Source organism: Cyprinus carpio, chromosome A5 (genome assembly GCF_018340385.1).
Source record: "Cyprinus carpio isolate SPL01 chromosome A5, ASM1834038v1, whole genome shotgun sequence".
NCBI lineage: Eukaryota > Metazoa > Chordata > Actinopteri > Cypriniformes > Cyprinidae > Cyprinus > Cyprinus carpio.
Genome location: NC_056576.1, coordinates 4,874,443 through 4,894,741, shown reverse-complemented (window position 1 = coordinate 4,894,741; position 20,299 = coordinate 4,874,443). Strand labels below are relative to the sequence as shown.

Here is a 20,299-nt window from a genome sequence, read left to right as displayed (position 1 = left end):
CATTTCCATTGATGTGTGGTTTGTTAAGATCGGACAATATTTGGCAGAGATTCAACTATTTGAAAATCTGGAATCCGAGAATGAAAAAAAAAATCTAAATACTGAGAAAATCACCTTTAAAGTTGTCCAAATGAAGTTCTTAACAATGCATATTACTAAGCAAAAATTACATTTTAATATATTTACAGTAGGAAATTTACTAAATATATTCATGGAACATGATCTTTACTTAATATACGAATGATTTTTGGCATAAAAGAAAAATCTATAGTTTTGACCCATACAATGTATTTTTGGCTATTGCTGAAAATAAACCCCAGCGACTTAAAACTGGTTTTGTGCTCCAGGGTCACATTTGGGGATAGCATGTTAATGTCAGCACTGTTTGTCAATCTGAACTTCCTCTTCCTATGCAAGCACAAAAAAAAAAAAAAAAAACTGCAGCAATCTCTGAACTAGTTTAGTCTAGATTTAGAAATCTGCTCGTTTCCAAACAGCGTCACGCGATTCAAATATTTCCTGAAATTATGATGTCATTGTCCTACTGGTGAGAAGAAAGTATCATTTTCCATACTGAATGGAAGGAAGCCTAAAGTCAAAATGCAATCAAAATTCATGTGTATTTGGAATCGGGAAAACCCTGAGGTTAATGAACCAAAACATAAGAGTGTTTCTTTTATAGAGGACAGCAAGAGTTAACATACTGAACCAACAGTCTCTTTCTCAAAGTAGAAGCTTTATTTATTAAATAATACATTACAATACATGTGTAATCAAAAAGGCTGAAAACAATAGTTTTGCTCATAATCCTCCTCTGTTTGAACGTCTCCTTCTGCACCGGCGTCTACTTGGATGTCATCTTGAGCAGGTTGCGCTTGTCAATCTCGTACAGACGCCATCCCTCCTCGTGCGAGAGATCAGCCGCTCCGCGCCGCTTGTAGAACTCAATGGATGACGTGTTCCACTCGGCCACAATGAAGTGCATGCCGCTGCATCGAGCCTTCACTGCCGTTGCAGCCAATGACAGAGACAAAAGCAATCAAGTACTTGTCATTTTCCTCAGATTTACTTTTTAGTCACATGGTCAAGGACGTGATAAAAGAAGATTGTAACTGTTGCTCAGTCTCTTTTCTAGGCTGGCGATCTCTCTTCTTCTATCTTTCGCTCTCTGGTAACATTTTACATACGTTCTGGGTACATTTATCTGTATATGTTTCATGATCCATCTATTTTGTGACCAATTCAAGTGTAACCATAAGAAAATAGTGTTATTAAACCATTTCAATTATAAATGTGTATTGAAGCACTACCTATTGCAATACAACAGGCACACAATAGCAACGTTCTCCCACACATTTTGCGATTCTAACTGCATTTATTTCCATCGTTGATATAAGTGGCGATGGTGATGGACAAGAAAGGTACATGTTTTAAACCATCCTGCTGTTAATGTTTCATTAGTCATTTGGCAATCCATCAGTCTTAACCACTGTAGGGAAACCACGCTTACAACAGAAAACTTTTACTTCAAATTATTTTTAATATCTAGGGCATGTTTTGTTTTTAGGTTGTAATGAATTATAAGTACCTCACTCAGCCTCTTCAGGATTTCAGATCCAATCCCATAACCTGAAAGGAAGCAAAAAATAAATAAATAAATTATTATTAATAAATGAAAGTTATTATTACTATTATTATTTACTATTACTATTATTATTATTCTTATATAAGAATAAAATAATAATAAATTATAGTTATAATTTATAAGTATACAAATTAACATTATATATACACATACATATATACATACATACATACAAACACACACACACACACACACACACACACACACACACACACACACACACACACACACACACATATATATATATACACACATTTTTATTCTTATAAAATGAATAAGTAGAAGCAGTATATGTAAAAAATTATATTATAATAGTAATCATTATTATTATTATTATTATTATTATTATTATTATTATTAAACAAATGAAAACAAAAATCTATGAATTTTAGTAATAATTACTAAAAAAATTTTATAAACAAATATTTAATAATGCATACATATAATTAGTTAATATAATTAAAAACCATTAATAATAATAATAATAATAATAATAAATAATAATAATAATAATTAAACTAAATAATAATTCATTAAATATTTTTATTTAATTAAATAATTATTTATTTAATTAAATAATTTATTTATTTAAATAAATAATTTAATTAAATAATTTATTTATTATATAAATAAATAATAATATTTTTATTTTATTTTAATGTATTAACTAATTATATATGTATATCTATAGTACTCCTCCACTTTCTTTCTTTTCTTTTTTTCCAGCAGTGATAACTTCATACCTCTGAACTCCTTCATCACATAGAAGTCCTCCAGATAAAGCAGCTTCCCAATCCAAGGGTCATAGGTGAAATAGTACATAGCAAAGCCAACCACTGTATAACCTGAAGTGGAAATCATAAAATTAGTTAAAGAGAAGAGAAACTCGAGAGGAAAACATCCGCGCTCTGATACAGCGGCTATGACGTCACATCGAACGCATGACGCAGAACGATAAACTGTAACAATTCCGTCATAAATCGAAGCTCAACTGTATCAATATTGTATCCGTGATATAAACAGGTCATTAATGTTTTTGGCTTGCCTTCAACGGACTGTTTATCTTTCGGTACTTCAGCGACGACGCAGTGATAAAACGGATGATCTCCGAAACCATCCTCGAGCAGCTCTGAAAAATAAACAAATCATCATCATCAAATATTCATGTAATATGTTACCTTCATACATTATACAAGGAAATCATAAGGTCTGTCTATAACGAGCGAATAACGGTCTGCAGGCCTACCTTTCTCGGTCAGGACGACCTGTTCCTCCATTTCCTCAAACTTTGCAAGTTCCTAAAATTAATTCAACATCGTAAATTATTTACCAAACATCAACACGTTAAAATTTTCTATAAACATTTATAATGATAGAAAAAAAAGGAAAGAAAAGAAAAGAAATGGCGCATGCGCCGTAGTGTTTGTACCTTTATGAGTCGCAGTATGTCTGACACGTCCTTGGGCTCGGCTTTCCGCAATATAAAATTGGCCATTTTCTTCTTTTACTCTTCTTCCCTTTTCTTACTAGTCCTCGGTATGTGAAAAGTAGTAAGATTTGTTTCTTCATTCGGTTCTAAGGGGGCTACCCTCAGCAGAAAGTCCGGGTTTCTCACCCTTCAGCGAGGAATCACATGAAGCCGCTGTGAGCGCTTTCGAAAGAACACCGAGTTCCAGCGGTATTTATAGACGGAGCGATGACGTCAGCAACCGGAAGCACTGACTAACCCTGACGCACGTGACCAGTTCGAGCCAAAATGAGACACTGGTTCTGTCCTTTTATATTTCAGACTTGTTTTAGCTGACTCTTGTTTTGGCACTTGAGAAAACACAAACAACTGCTAACAAAGTATTATAATCGAGTAATTAAAATGAATAAACTGTGTGTGTGTGTATGTGTGTGTGTAGCTAGATTTATAATGCAATTTATTAATTTAGTATTAAGTATAAATTTTAATTCCACTGTTAACAGAATTTGAGTGAAAAATGTAACTTCTAACAAAATATTGTAATTGATTGTGTTAATTAATTAATTGTAATATAAATAAATAAATACAAGTAAAATAACTATTAAATGAATAAATAGTATAATCATGAAAAAATAATTATTATTAAAACACACATATAACACACACACACACACACACACACACACACACACAACTAATAGATATACATATACATATATATGAATAAATAATTACTATAACATTTTTTATTATGCAAGTAAATAATGTGACAATGTTTACATGTGAAAATATTTATTTATTATAACACACACACACACACACACACACATATATATATATATATATACACCCAACTAATATTAATTATATATTTATATTTTCATTCATAATACAATTTATTACAAATCAATTACAGTATTTTCAGTAGACAGATTAATTAATTCTAAGTTAATTGCTTTTAAAGATAAATATTTTAAATTATAACATAGTTTGACTGTTAGCACAACTATTTGAACTAAAAGTTAAATGGAGAACTGGCATGAAAATCTGATGACCATGTTGTGGAGCACAATAAACATTCCTATATTTCTTAATTTAATGTTTTAACCTTTTATTTAAAATATTTCAAATTGGTTTAAATTGAAGTTTAATCCTAGATTTTCGGTGTGGTATGTGGTACCATATCAGAATACAACAGCATCGTCACATGCTAGGTTTGTTCCGGTTTATGTTCTTGTTCTCTATTCTATGCTGGGTTTTTTTTAGTATAAATATTTTAGGCTATGAGTGTGTTTGCACTGAAAAGTCAAAAAAGTGCACTTCAGATGTCCGAATGATGCAGTTAAATAACCAGAAAATCTGTCAGACGCTGATGTCGGATGACAAAATAACCTTGTATAGTTCATACGGTAGATGGTTGAAGTCATTTGGGACGCAACTACTATTATTATACCACCATAATACTTTTTTTATAGGGACCTGAACACTGGAAGTTATTCTCAAACAAAAACAAGAAAGTTATTTGACTACAGTGCAAAGAGAAATACTTCCTGTTACAGCTCATAAGGTGTCATAACCTCAAGCCAAGACAGGAACTGCATATTTCACATTTTGCACAACATAACCGTGCAAACATCTGTGTGAAAACAGGCCTGTGTTCTGTTAGTAATGATGTTTTCATGCTTTGCTCATTATGGTCGTTGACAAATGGTTGTTCTGCTGTATAATCTCTAGATAACCAATATCATGCCTTTTTACCTCCAACTTCATTTTAATTGCATGTGATTTTAAGCTAGATTTTATAACACATAAATGAATACACTAAAAAAAAAAAAAAACCATTTAGTTTTCATTTAGTCGCAAACTTACAGTAGTGTGCAGACTAAATCATCAGCAAAAATGACCACAGAATTTGAGATCAAATGCTGTCGGTTCACTCACAGGAATTGAGCAAGAGGAAATTGTTACAAATATTATAGACTTCAAAGGCTAATGCATTTATGGGTGAATATATTAAAATAATATTCCATTGTTTTTCACTTGCATTTAAACAAAGGTGCCGATGAGGCTTTGTTTTTTGATTTGGAGAAGCTGTTGCTATTTTTGTCAGTGCGTCTCCTTAGAAATTGGGCAGCTGTGGCCTAATGGTTAGAGAATTGGACTTGTAACCCGAAGGTCGCAGGTTGGAGTCTCGGTGCTGGCAGGAGTTGTAGGTGGGAGGGAGTGAATGAACAGTGCTCTCTTCCACCCTCAATACCCATGGCTGAAATGCCCTTGAGCAAGGCACTGAACCCCCAGTTGCTCCCCGGGCGCTGGATATATAGCTGCCCACTGCTCCGGGTGTGTCTTCACGGTGTGTTCACTTCTCACTGCTGTGTGTGTGCACTTGGATGGGTTAAATGCAGAGCACCAATTTCGAGTATGGGTTACCATACTTGACAAATGTCACGACTTTCACTTCACACTTTTAAAAAATATGAAACAGATCTACTTTGGATCAGCGGCTTTTGATAAACACAGCCTTATATAGATCGATGTCATTATTAGATAGTGATTTGCAGAGGCAAATATCATGCATCATTGCTCTGTGTGCGATTATAGACATTTCAAATGCAGAGTAACCTTAAATAACTTAAGAATAATATTAGGTTTACTTGATTAACAATACATAGTTTTTAGAAAAAATGTGAGTATCTAATATGATCATCAGGCATTCATCTTTCAATCATCATCGTGCATTGCATTGATCATCAAAACTAAGCACTTAAATATCATCTTACTACATATTATTGGCAGATATATAGAGTGATGACTGATATTTATATCATTTTAAGTAAGTATCTGCTATAATGTTGTAAAGATCTCATTGATTTAAATTACAAGCATCGGAATTTCATCATATAAATATCAGCATCTGCAACAAATTGCATACTTTTGCTCAGTTAAGGCATTTTAATTAAAATTGAGGTGTTTTTTCCTCCTTATTCTCACTATATCATTCTATATGAGTCATAAAAGCCTGATGTATTAATTAATATGACATAAAACATACAGGTAAACATATATACAAAAAATATTTTTAAATTCCCTTAATTTTTCAGTCTATCATTTGATATGTCAGGCTTCACAGGGTTAAGAAACTACAAACTACTGTCTCTGAACATGTACGGCAGCCGTTATCTCAGCACAGTCTCTAGTGTTTATCTGGTTCCAGTTTCGGACTGTATTTTTGAATGGGATATAACCAGCACTGACTCATTCACATCCGCTCTCAGCTGGAACTCTTGTCTGAGAGACTTACAGGAGGTTTCCTCTGAGGACATGAATACGGAGTCATTTCCATCACCCTCAACCCAACAAAAGCACTTACGCTTTTTTCTTATATCTGGAAAATAAGGTATAGACCTATTGAAAAAGTTTTAATAAACAACTAAAGGCGTGCAGATGTCTCGGAGGTCCCCGGGCAGGAAGGCATTATTATTATTTTCACAGCTTTATTTCCTTTAATCTAGTATCTAGTACAAATGTACAACTGAAACATTCAAGAAAGAGGAACCTCATCACACATTGATGAGTGTCTAAGATAAACCATCTCTGAGTTTAATTACAGTGTTTAGTTAAACAGAACAATCGCAGGAGCAGCACATGCAATAATGGACAGGCCTTTAGGAATAAGCATGTAATTCTCATTCAGTTTGGCTCTGACCCTATAATGTCTCAGGAATCCTTCAGAGAGCATTGAACTCCCACTTCACACATTAACAAACAACTTACTGTAATACAGCTGCACTGAGCAATGCTTGCAGGACAACATTAAATAGGATGCCCATTGTCCACAAGTTGATATGATTCTTTAGGGTCTTAATGAAAAGTCTATAACAGAGTTTGGTTAAAATTTCTCAATGGTAGTGTAAAACAACACCTTTTTACCGTCAAGAACAGATCTGTGTCACGTCACAAAGACAGGCAACTGAGATCGGCTCGATTTGAGAAAGGGGTAAAGATTTTAGAAGATTTAAAAAAAAAAACACTGTGTGGATTTTATCATTATAGGGTGGTTGTGAACACACTGCCAACGCACATTTCAGTTCAAAAGTTTGTAAAAGTTGTGGAGAACTCTGCTCATATTTTCTGCATGATGATGCATTTAAAATTTAACGACCAAACAGATGTTTATAGAATTTTACATTACATGCAGATGAAATATAACACAGATAACATTAAATAAATATTTTTTTCACCGGGGTAAAAGCTGATTATTAGTAACTGAAACCAGTTTATCTAAACCTCTCTACTCAACCGTCAGTTGCACACATCCGGCATGTTTGTATTTTTTTTTAACGCTTTTTATTTGTGTTTGCAGTTCTGAACCAAATCCTTTGCTGAAGCACAATGGATTGTGGGCATTATTAGCTGTTAGAGTGTGCACGGATACACACTTCAAAAATCGACCTGAAATAATAGACCATCCAGGGACTTCTGGCGTACTCTGCTTTGGGACACATTTATTCTAATCTCACATATTATTTAGGATGGATAGTATGAACATTGGCACGCAGGGTCAGGTTTCTATTTACAAAGTGTTTTTGCAGCGTTGAACAGTGTATACAATCACAGACATGTCTGTTGATTTCTTGAACGCAATGCCTAATCAGAAGTGTTTGCGTTCAAATCTTTGAGTTTTCACCTTAGTAGAATCATTTTGTTGCCAAGTATAAAATGGGAAAACATCAGATCTCATAACAAAAATGAAATAAATTCTATTTTAAACATTTTATTTAAAAACAAAATTCAGTATAATTTAAGATTGAAATATACAGAAGAAGTGAATATGCCACGTCTATATTAACATCAGTACAGTGCATGACAGGCAGAAAGACTCTGATTCATGAATTATTAAATCACAAAAGAAAAGAAAATATCTTAATGTATCTTTTTACTTCAAAACAAGAAAATAATCTTTCAAAATTATGTAGAGAGAATTACACATCTAAAGGTAGTAGTGATAAACTCAATGACAGTCATATGTAATTATGGGTGAGAATTAAAGGTTTTGGATGTAACATCACACCCTGAATGCTTCAAAATGACTTTTGAAGATCTGTCCACTTTAGTGGACACCAGCACCAGAGGGTCAATCATAGACTGCAACAATCTCCTGACATCTGGTTCACTCCTCATCGGTCATCTTGAGCAGGTTCTGCTTGTCGATCTTGAAGAGCCTCCACCCTTCCTCCAGCGAGAGATCAGACGCTCCACGCCGCTTGTAGAACTCAATGGAGGACTTGTTCCACTCCGCCACGATGAAGTGCATGCTGCTGCATCGAGTCCTGACCGCCGTCTGCAGAAAACCAGGAAATGATTGGAGAAAACTGACTGAGTACAATATAAACTGCCAGGAAGAAGATTAGAGGTGCTGTAATGTTAGATCATTAACCTGAGACTAATGATTAACTAGTATTGTATACTTTGAGCTTTGGTACCCTTGTGAAAAAGAAGTACACTTCAGCATACTTAAAAAAAAATAAAAAATTAAACAGAAATAAAAGCTGGTGCAGAAACAATTTTCACTCAGAAATTGCTTGTAAATTTCAAAGAAAGTAACTGCGAGTAACACATTGAATTAATTTTGAAAATTTTAAAGAGAAAGACTGAAATAGTATTTTCTTGTCAAATTTACTCCACTAATCTTTGTTTTATTTACAATTTAGATTTTTTTTACAGGGTATATTCTTTAAAACATACATACTTAAGTGAAAACTCAATGTGATGTTTTCAGACAACTGCATGTTATTTGCAATTCAATAAGTTTATATTACATCGTAGGACTAAGTAGTACATCTTTATGTTTATGGTTAAGTAAAATATACTTTAATGTGATTTCTGTTGAAACTTGAATGACATGTTTTTAAGGATATTTGAAATTTCATATAGTAACGATGATGTTGAAATTTAGTACATTTAAAATATATTAACTTTCAATGTAATGTTAAATAAAACACTACAGTTAAAATGATAATCAAGTACTTTATATGTGCTGTAGTATGTTAGTCAACACATCAATAAAAGTGTACTTTTTTAAAGCATGACAAAAGTTGATTAAAACATGATTTAAAATGCACTTTGAAGTAAAACATCATTACAGAATGCACTTCTTAAAAGTGTACTTAAGTGTGTTAAGAAACATAGTAATGAAAGTGTCTCTTAAAGTACACTTAAGTAGGATTTTATTCCATTAATATTCCATTTTTTTTTTTTTTTTTTTTTTACATATTACCTTATTTTTAGTTTTTAAAAATACACTGATATGATTGTATACTACAATTGCACATTCATTACAATTATGCGCACTTCTTTTTCACACTGGCCATAGAAAAATATGTTATTGATCCTTTTGGTGTTATATAAAAGAAGTTTAAACTTACCTGACTCAGTTTCTTCAGGATTTCAGACCCAATTCCAAAACCTAATTTTAATAGAAGGAAAAATGTGTTACATGACAGTGTCTCATAATATGTGATATCTCAAATGTATAAGGTCACATTCATACCCCGAAACTCTTTCATGACGTAGAAGTCCTCCAAATAGAGCAGTTTCCCAATCCAGGGGTCATAGGTGAAATAATACATGGCAAAGCCAATGATCACATGACCTGGAAACACAGTTCAATCACTCTATTGTTTCCAGCAAGAGAAAAGCATTTCTAAATCATAGATAAGTCAGAGTTTGCATGAAGACAAATGCTGTTGGTTTGCAATTTGCTTAAATTTGTTGAAAAGAATTTCAGCTGGGATTATCGGCATCACAACCGATGATGGATTTCGATGAATCCATCATTTCACTCTTTCTTTTCACATTTATTCTGTTGATTTGAATGTTTATACCACAATGCAAAAATATTTTCTAGGGGATGCACCGATATAAACATTTTGGCCGATACGATAACCGATCATTTTCTTTATTTGAAAGACAATATGTTGGCCGATAAATCTTTATCCAAATTTTTAGATACTTTTTGAGAGCCTGATTACAAAAAAAGGTCTCATCATCCCAAACACTTCAACATAAGCAGCCAGGTTTGAACAGTGTACATTTTAAAAATAGTTTTACTCTCCCATTACCAAATTTCATCATAAAAAGTCTTACAAATAAATAAAATAATGCATAAATCATGTAAACAAGTTGTCTCAGGTCAAGTGTTTCTTAAGGATGTAATTTATTATTTATCACCTTTAAGATATCGGAAAAATGTTCTTATCAAACCAATACCGATAATAGAAGAAATTAGCATTTATCGTCCGTCCGATACCGATATGATGGCCGATATATCGTACATCCCTAATATTTTCTTACTTAGCAATTTTGCCTCATTTTCCAGTACAAATATCCAAATAAGATACATTTATGTGAGAAGTAAAATATTATATAAAATTAATGTTTATTTATTTTATTGTATATTTTTATGTATATAAAAATATTTTATACATATATATATATATATATATATATATATATATATATATATATATATATATATATATATAAAGTGAACATGCTTAAAACAAGAAAAAAATTAAATAATTTAAATTTAATTTAAATGTAATAATATTATAAAAATAATATATTTATATAATACAACATATAAAAAATAATAAAATTTATATACATTTTTATATATATATATAAAAAAAACAATATATATTTTTATTTAATGTTACTGATGCATTTTCTTAATTTCTTATGTCATTTTGCTTCTCAAGTAAACATCTCGATTTAAGAATGTTTAAATATCTGTACTGGAAAACAAGACAAAAATACTAAGTATGAAAATGATTTTTTGCAGTGAGGCAGAGTAGGTTTGGGAACATACTAAGACTTCCGTGACTTGCCAAAGATGTTTTTGTAAAATAAACGTTGCTGTTGTCATGGCAATTAGAATTGTTTTCCAACCATTTGTTCTACCCCAAAATTCTAAAAGATTAATTCATGGAATCGTTCATTCCTTGCAATTCCCATCCCTAGTTATAAGTATTAGACAACAACCAAATTTTCAAAAGCAACAAACAGGACAAAAACCCCAGCATGAAGTTTTTTTTGAAGCCACAGAGTATGAACAGACCAAAATTTAAGTTGATTTTCCAATTCAGTATTTTTGTCTTCTTTTCCGGTACAAATATTGAAACATTCTTAAATTTACCTGAGAAGCAAAATGACTTAAGATAAGTCCTGTTTTCTGAAAAAAGTCTCAAAATGAAGTGACTATATGTTTAAAATAGCAAAAAATGTCTGCTAACAAGGTCAGAAAATTAAACTAGTTTTTCCTCTAAATTAAATTTTTTTTCCAACCCTTTTGTCAGATATTTTTTCTTGTTTTAAGCATCAAGCCACTTAATTTTTCAGACATTTTTCAGAAAACAAGACTTAATATCTAACATCTTAAGCAATTTTGCTTCTCAAGCCAAGTATATCTGTATCTTGATTTAAGAAGAAGCAGGAAAAACACTGAGGAAGAATATAATTTTTGGCAGTGTATAGTTATATATTATTCCTAAAATCTCATTTTTGGATGAACTGACACTAATGAACTACATGCACGTCATGTTTCTTGTATGCGTAACATGCGCACTGCAATGTAAAGTGTTACCGTCATTATTCGTCATTATGCACAGAAGCACGCTTTGTAACACAAGTGTCAGTGGGAATTTACACACTCCTGATGTGCTCGCTTCAACCTGATATGGAAAAAAGCAGAACAGCATGACATAATGTGCATTGAAACACAAACTTACCGTCGGCGCTCTGCTGCTGTTTGGGCACTTCAGCCAAGATACAGTGATAGAACGGATGATCTCCAAACCCGTCCTCCAGCAGATCTACACCAGCCAAAGAGCAGTCAGAAGAGTCAAAACACAAGCTACAAACTCTGAAAACATCTTTGCATTTGCCTCTAAATGTACTTACCTTTCTCAGTGAGAATAACTTGATCTTCCATTTCCTCAAATTTTGCCAATTCCTAACACAAAACATGCATATTCAGGTTTGAAAATGATAAAGTTAGGATTACTAACTATACTGTAACTCTTCAGATCTCATCATCACAACATTTAAGGTCAAAAAAGAAAAAAAACATAAATAATATTGGTGTAGAAACAAATTTCACTCATAAATTGCTAGTAAATTTCACAATTTCAACAAATAAATATAAACATTTAATAAAGAAAAAACTAACCACTTCAATAGTCTTTACTTATAACTTTGGAAAATTATTTTTGCAGTGTAGCTACACAGCTTTAAAATAGCATCAATCTGGTTTAAAACTGAATTTCATACCTTTATGAGTCGCAGTATGTCAGACACGTCCTTGGGCTCGGCTTTCCGTAATATAAAATTGGCCATTTTCTTCTTTTGCTCTTTTTTCCTTTGCTGACTAGTCCTCTGTATGTGAAACGTAGTAAGATTTGTTTCTTCATCCGCTTCTCAGAGGTTTACCCTCAGCTGCAAGCCTCAGATCTGCTTTCTTCTGCTTGGAAAGGCATCCAGTGGCTGGTGTGCTGAAGCGTCCGCTGAGCTCAGAGCTGCGACGCTTCCTCCTTTTATTGATGCTCAGGAGGGGCAGAAACCTTCAGGCCACTCCCAGAAAAACCTGCTGTGCATGAGGCCCTTGATGAAAAAAAGTGGCCTGTTTGTGCACTCAAAGCAGCAACATGGGTTAATGTTTATCATTCTGGAAAGATCATCACTCGTTTATTTTCTTCATTTTCAAACCGCAAATCATGTCCTGTACATAAGCATCCTGATTTACCAAATAAAGCAGACCTTTGAATTTGCTAATGCAATCTAACAGACTGTGGGTGATGCAATTGCACAGATGGAGATTTCATATTTGACAATTATATTATTTCTGTAATGCATATACGCCTATATTTAAAAATTTGTACACAGAGCAGATTGGCTGACATAATGCTGACATATACATACATATAAAAATACACTTTAATTACAGAAAAATACAAATGTGCACTAAAATAAACACTCATTTTACACAATATCACAAAAAAAATAATAAATCACCAAATGTTCAAATAGCAGTCAATAAAAGTAATACAAATTATAAATAAAATAATAAAATTAAATAAATTTAAAAAACATATAACATATAAAATGAAAACTGAAAAAAATAAAATAATATTCAATAGAAAAATATGTAAATATAAATTAATTGTATAAGTAAGTTATAAAAGTAAAAAAAAGTCAAAACTAGAGTCATGTGCATATTTGTAATTTTAAACAAGTAATCTGACCACAAAAATCACAAAATAGACAAATATCAGTCAAAAAAATTATAAATATTATAAATTTAATTAAATAATATAAAAAATAGCAATAAAATATACTAAATGTAAATAATATAAATAATAGTATTAATAAAAAGCATATAATAAATAAATTGCATAATATAAAAATAAAATTAATAATCAAATAGTTATAAAAGCAATAAAAAGAAAATCATCATTTCCAGGTTCCTGTGGCTCAGTGGTGGAGCATTGTGTTAGTAGCACAAAGGTTGTGGGTTCGATTGAACACATGTTAGGTAAATAAAATGTTAACCTGAATGTTGGATAAAAGTGTCTGCTAAATGCATAAATGTAAATCATTTGGAAAACATTTTTCCAGAGTTCACAAATCCAAGGTTTAAGCATCACGATTTTACAACCAAAAATGTGTCTTGAATATGAATGCATCCCTGAGGATCGAAGGAAACCTGCAAAAACCATTAAAACAAACAAACAACCCCCCCCCACCCCACAAAAACGGCATTCTGTCAAGTTTGTATGTGAGGGCCAGCATGCATGAGGAGGTTCACTGTTTTGCCCTGAGTTTGTGTGTGTTGTATTTTGCCACGAGGTGCTTTTGTGTATCATCAACACAACTCAACTTACGGTTGGTTTGATGGAAATTACAGTTACGGCAAAAATGCAGGACAAAAGTCAAAATACAGCACAGCCTCTGGATATTTCTGATTTTCTCATCTTTATTAGTAATTATGACAGTTCAGGTTGATCAAGTGTTCAAGCTCAAATATATACTTCAGACAAAAAAAGATGTTTAAAATAACTAGGGTCCAGATGATGGAAACCTATTTGCACGTGCAACTGGATGACATATTAATGTATTAATACAGCTAATATCACAATAGAATATCCTGCACTGAGTGACTTTAAATACTGATTTGTCCATTTTTTTTTTTACATGACACCGACAGCATTTTCATGGAAAACTTTCCAGAGTTTTCGCACCACACCTTTGACCCAAACATGTGACTGACCTTTGCTGCACACACAAACACAGAGTATTACAGTAAAACCAGCTCTCTGGGGAGCAAACGTTTCCACCGCATATGCAAAACAAAAGAAACTGCCCCCTTTGTCCTATTTCTATATTAAGTTTCAGCAGTGCAATAAATTGTCAACTGATGCAAATTCTGAGGCAAAAATATCTATTTTTTTTTTTTTCAGATTCTAATATTCTATTCTTAAAGAATCAAATAGTTGTAATAGTTGAATCAACAGTCCCGCATGCATAACATTATTGTCTAGCAGTTCATACGTTTGCACTTTGGCCTTACCATCTGTCCGGGACGGGGTCAGGAAACAGTCTTATCTAGTCTTTAACAGCGTGGCACTGTTATGTTTGCAGTAATACAGGCCTTTCCTTAAAAACAGTGCAATGTTTCCTGTTCACGCTCATGTAGTCTCAACACAGTTTGAATGTCTTGCAATGACAGCAGCTGCAAAGCATCACACTGCTGAATTTCTACACATTTAATTTCGGAAAAACACCTGTTTTGTTGGGGTTGTGCTATAAAAGCTGATTCTACATCGCCCTCTCGTGTTCACATACTGTCTGCTTGTTTGCAGATTCAGGATCCTCACGTCTCTGACCAATGAATTTCCATTGCTAATAATTTTTTAAAACTATTGTTTCATTTGCATTTCAGATAGCAATCTGTAGAGTTAATAGATTTAAAACCATTTCACACATCAGTTGTCTTAGTATCATTATGAAACTGTTAGTTTGAATTATTTAAAATGTTCCATTTTCGTTTTTAGTGAAACTTTAGTAATTTTTTCATTATTTAATATTTCTACATAGTTTTTGCTTTTATTTTAGTACATAATTATGTTAATGAAAATGTGAAGTTTCCTCAGCAACTAGCTGGAATAAAAATTAAAGAAAGAACAATCTTATATTTCAGTTAACATTTTTTTTTATATTGTTTTAGTTTACTATAAGAACCCTGATACAAATATCTCCGATAACACAAAATTGTGTTTTAAAGTTTTAATGCACACTGCAAAAATGATTTTATCACTTGGCAATTTAGTCTTGTTTTCCAGCACAAATAATTAAACATTCTTAAACGAAGATAAGATGACAAGCAAAATAATGTCTTTGGTTTTGGAAAAAAAAAGTATGAAAAAAATAAAAAAAAAAAATCAGCCAACGTAGTCAAGAAAAAGAAACTTAATTCAAAACGTAAACTAAATTATTTTTATTACCCATCAGCATTTTTTTTTTCTTGTTATAAGCAAAAAATCAATTAATTGTCATTTTGCTTGTAAATGTATCTTGATTTAAGAATATTTAGAATAAAGAATATTTGTACTGGAAGACAAGTCAAAGTCATTTTTGCAGAGCAGCTTTCTAGACATTCTCAATAGAAATTTCCACTGCTTTTTACATTTCCATATTTTCTATGACACGAACAATCAGACACACATTGCAGGGACGAAACAGGACTACATGTTTATCAAAACTCTCTTTTTATTCTGCGCTTCAGAACAAACACGTGTAGTGAAAACATTCAGCTCAGTTGAGTTTATCAAAGTACTTGAGCTTTCCTGCGGGGTCTGGGATAATCTGTGTGGAAAGAGGAGAGATACTGTAACCTGAGATCACACACACACACACACACACACACACACACACACACACACACTGAAATCTTACCGTATCACTGCCAGGCTTCCATCCAGCAGGACACACTGACATCAGAGAGACACAGAGAGTCAGCAACATTTATATCATGCACACTCATGTACTTAAGTATGCATGATATAAGCTATTTATATTACAACGTTTTGGTGGATAATGCATTTTACAATTAGAGATTGACTGATATATCACTGTGTCCATCTCCTATTACACATTTCAAGAATATAATTTTTTCCCCTTTATTTATATTTATGTACATAAAAAAAAAAAAAAGAGATCAAGATTTTTTTCTGCTCTAGATATTTTTAATTAATAAAAAAGATAGATTTCTCGTTAGTTGAATGCAAGCATATGCTTTCATTAATTCTTAATCAAATCTCTGCATTTGTTGCCCATTTCTTAGCTACATTTCAAATTCTGGACAGGCTACTAAATGCAGTAATATTGAAATAAATGCACAGATAATCCAGATGTTATTTAATCATTTCTAAGAAAATTCTGAATTAGCTTTTATTTTTATATTTTCAAACTTCATACAAATTTAAATAATCAAAAATTCCTCAAAGTTCTTTTCTCCCTACTTAATTCAATTAATTCCAACGTTTTACAACAAAAAATATTTATATATAGCTTTAATTTATTTTTATTTCAGTTTTAGCTTAAATTTAGTTGCCAAAGCAACATTTCTAATTTCTAAAAAACTTTTCATTTAATATTTGTATTGTTTGTATGTATTCTATTTGTATTCATTTTATTTCCACTTCATTCCAGTTACCAAAATCTATTTTTAATAGTTCTAGTAAACAATAACAACTCTGTTCTGAATGTGAAGTGATAGGAAAAAACAGTCTACCGTTTTGCATGACCATGATTATTATTAAATATATATTTTTTTTTTCCCTCAAACTCTGCATTTGCATCCAAATATTTTAAGGATTAAAACAGATGCTCATGTAGTCTCAATATGTTAACATTGGCAGCCCTTGTAAACACTGTTTTAATCTATTTTTCAAATGATAGTTTTGACAAAAGTGTGTCATCAACGCAATGTGAAATGGTTAATAACTGCCGTACCTTCTCCGTGTTTATCGGTGTACTGGAAGGCCTGCACCAGTCTGAGGGTCTCGTCCACAGAGCGTCCCACCGGCAGGTCGTTCATAGTGATCTGTCTGAGGACACCTTTACCATCGATGATGAAGAGACCTCTAAAAGACAGCAGAGAATAAATCCATCACCTCACAATTCAGCAGGCAAGTCATTCAGGTAATACTGGAACATTCAGATTTTTCACTTTGCGTTTTTTTCTGATTACCTTAAATAGATTTTCAAAGATACATTTGTAAAAATCCATTTACTGTACAATATTAAAGGGATACTCCACCCCAAAATGAACATTTTGTCATTGATCACTCACCCCCATGTCGTTCCAAACCCGTAAAAGCCTCATTCGTCTTCGGAACACAATATAAGATATTTTGGATGAAAACCGTGAGGCTTGTGACTGTCCCATAGACTGCCAAGTAAATAACAGTGTCAAGGTCCAGGAAAGATATAAAATTCGTCATCAGAATACTCCATCTGCCATCAGACGTGCAATCTGGGTTATATGAAGCGACAGGAACACTTTTTGTAAGCAAAGAAAACAAAAATAACGACTTTATTCAAACGGTCTCCTCTGTGTCTCTCCATATCACCATATGCTGTGTATGCTCTTCTGTGTCCTCCGCGCCAAAAGGATGCGCTGTTTTATTTCAAATCAAAGATAAATACACATAGAAACAGTGCCTCCTTTTGGCGCGGAGGACACAGAAGAGCATACGGTGATATGAAGAGACACAGAGGAGACTGTTAACAAAGGAATTATTGAATAAAGTTGTTATTTTTGTTTTCTTCGTTTACAAAGAGTGTTCCCGTCGCTTCATATAACACAGATTGCACATTTGATGGCAGATGGAGTATTCTGACGACGACTTTCATACCTTTTCTGGACCTTGACACTGTTATTTACTTGGCAGTCTATGGGACAGTCACAAGCCTCCTGGTTTTCATCCAAAATATCTTAAATTGTGTTCCGAAAACGAACAAAGCTTTTACGGGTTTGGAACGACATGGGGGTAAGAGATTAATGACAAAATTTTCATTTCGGGGTGGAGTATCCCTTTAAGGTCCAATAGGGTCCAAAAATGAAAAGGCCTAGTTTCAGTACCGGAGCGTGTGCCCTTGATCCTCAAGAAAGACGCCGTAGTCCTTGGATATCTGATGAGTGAGGTCAGAAAGAAGAGGGATCTTCATTGGTCCGAGACCTCCTTGTTTCCTGGGCGTGTTGATCCTGATGAAAGAAACATGAAGTGAGTCCATTCTTAGTCCTCACTTACATAAGAGATGAAGGAGTGTGCTCCTCTCACCAGGACAGGTGAGTAAACTGAGAGTCCACCGAGCAGGCGACCACTTCTGCGTTGATGGCCTGAAACTCGTGCACACGATCACTGAAGGCGATGATCTCAGTAGGACACACAAACGTGCTGTGCATCAACACAAGCGGGCAAATGATTAGAATTGAGTCTCTTCTGCTCACCGAGGCTGCATTCGTTTGACCAAAAATACTTATATAGTCATGTTTTGAAATGTTATTACAATTTAAAAGAACAGTTTTCTATGTCATTATGTTAAAATGTAATGCATTCCCGTGATCAAAGCTGAATTTTCAGCATCATTACTCCAGTCTTCAGTGTCACATGATCTTCAAAAATTATTCTAATATGATTCTAATATTATTCTAATATGATTCTAATATGAACGATTCTAAACTTCTGATAAGTGCTTTGTGCATTCAATCATCTAATTTAAAGAATAGCTGAGGTTAATGTAGTCAGAGCTCACAAGTCCAGAGGGTAGAAGAAGAAAACCAGGTATTTTCCTTTATAATCTGATAGTTTCAGCTCCTTGAACTCGCCGTTGATCACAGCTGTTCCTTCCCAGTGTGGCGCTGGCTTCGAGACTGAAAAGAAAGGAACATATCACAACATCTATAATTACTGCAGATATGTTAGTGCACATGCATGCATAAGTGAACTACTGTCTCTTTAAGAGATTCAATAGCATGCTGAAAAAAAAAAAACTGTCTTGGATCCAAGTCTTCAAGCATGACGTGTCCTCAAAAGCACTTTTATGCACCACATAATCTAATAAAGGCCTCCTTTTGCACAAATAAACAGCACATGTTAGTATCTCAAACACTAATGTGAATGAATTATGCTGATAATGCATCAGATGAAATCCTTCTGGAACAATTGATTTAAGTCTACATTCGTTAAAAAGTTTTATAGCTAATTAAATACACGTTCAGTCCACATAGTTTTCAATGCTAACAGGCCAACAGCTGTTGGATATATTGTAAATAACATTTTAACTGATATTTAAAAATATAGAGATATTTATTTAAGACCAATTATTTTATCTAAATCCATGCATTGAGCATGCATGTGCATAAACGAGCGCAACGCACTTTTGGCTTTGCTCAGGTGTAGGGAATGATCAGAGACGGGGACGCGGAAAGCCTCTCCGGGATAAACGTGTCCACCGGCGTAATTGTGACACTCCTGCTCCTTCTTCCAGTCTGCACCGTAACACAGAACCGACTCGGTGAGTAAAAGCAGCGCGCACACCACGCCGAGCCATTCTCTGGGAGTCTTAACGCAGTAACGGACATCCATAGCTGAGTCTTGCAGGAAGCGCGCGACGTCTCTCTTAGTTCGATTATTATTCCTCCTTCAGCTCAGCCGTCGCGCGCAGACACCATCGATCTCTATGACGATCGGATCGACTGCAGCTGCGTTCTACTGAGCGGGTCTGACGGCGATTGATATGATATAGAGATCTGGGGTTTCCGCTCCAGCGCGCCATTACACATCATTTATTTATTTATTTTCCTCCATTAGAATCCATCATCAGTCACGTACCAACGAAAAATTCATTCATGTATTTTTTTTTTTTTATTATTAATTTACTTTTTTTTGATTAATCATCAACAATGTAACAATATTTGTTGTTATTCTGCATAAAGTGCAATTCATTTTTATTTTGATAGCGATTTTGTTTACATAATATAATAATTACAACAATATATATTATATGTATATATAAATACACACACATAAATTATATATTTAGAAAATATTTACATGTATATA

The 20,299-nt window shown here is 33.2% G+C and overlaps 3 protein-coding genes across 3 annotated transcripts; all 3 read right to left on the bottom strand.

Moving 5' to 3' along the window:
• Nucleotides 1–715: 715 nt before the first annotated feature.
• On the bottom strand, nucleotides 716–3,320 carry LOC109101040 (diamine acetyltransferase 1-like). Its single transcript, XM_042757295.1, has 6 exons — nucleotides 3,075–3,320; nucleotides 2,892–2,943; nucleotides 2,691–2,774; nucleotides 2,389–2,490; nucleotides 1,589–1,629; nucleotides 716–1,012 (listed from the first exon to the last, which is right to left on the bottom strand). The coding sequence occupies exons 1-6, from the start codon at nucleotides 3,138–3,140 to the stop codon at nucleotides 845–847; spliced, it is 513 nt and encodes a 170-aa protein (XP_042613229.1). The 5' UTR covers nucleotides 3,141–3,320; the 3' UTR covers nucleotides 716–844.
• A 4,547-nt stretch (nucleotides 3,321–7,867) lies between these two features.
• Nucleotides 7,868–12,778, bottom strand: LOC109066461 (diamine acetyltransferase 1-like). Its single transcript, XM_019083479.2, has 6 exons — nucleotides 12,444–12,778; nucleotides 12,075–12,126; nucleotides 11,903–11,986; nucleotides 9,664–9,765; nucleotides 9,539–9,579; nucleotides 7,868–8,454 (listed from the first exon to the last, which is right to left on the bottom strand). The coding sequence occupies exons 1-6, from the start codon at nucleotides 12,507–12,509 to the stop codon at nucleotides 8,284–8,286; spliced, it is 516 nt and encodes a 171-aa protein (XP_018939024.1). The 5' UTR covers nucleotides 12,510–12,778; the 3' UTR covers nucleotides 7,868–8,283.
• Nucleotides 12,779–15,920: 3,142 nt separating this feature from the next.
• Nucleotides 15,921–19,897, bottom strand: prdx4 (peroxiredoxin 4). The gene is made up of 7 exons (XM_042757286.1): nucleotides 19,615–19,897; nucleotides 18,990–19,107; nucleotides 18,515–18,631; nucleotides 18,316–18,438; nucleotides 17,184–17,314; nucleotides 16,125–16,159; nucleotides 15,921–16,034 (listed from the first exon to the last, which is right to left on the bottom strand). The coding sequence occupies exons 1-7, from the start codon at nucleotides 19,820–19,822 to the stop codon at nucleotides 15,984–15,986; spliced, it is 783 nt and encodes a 260-aa protein (XP_042613220.1). The 5' UTR covers nucleotides 19,823–19,897; the 3' UTR covers nucleotides 15,921–15,983.
• Nucleotides 19,898–20,299: the final 402 nt, after the last annotated feature.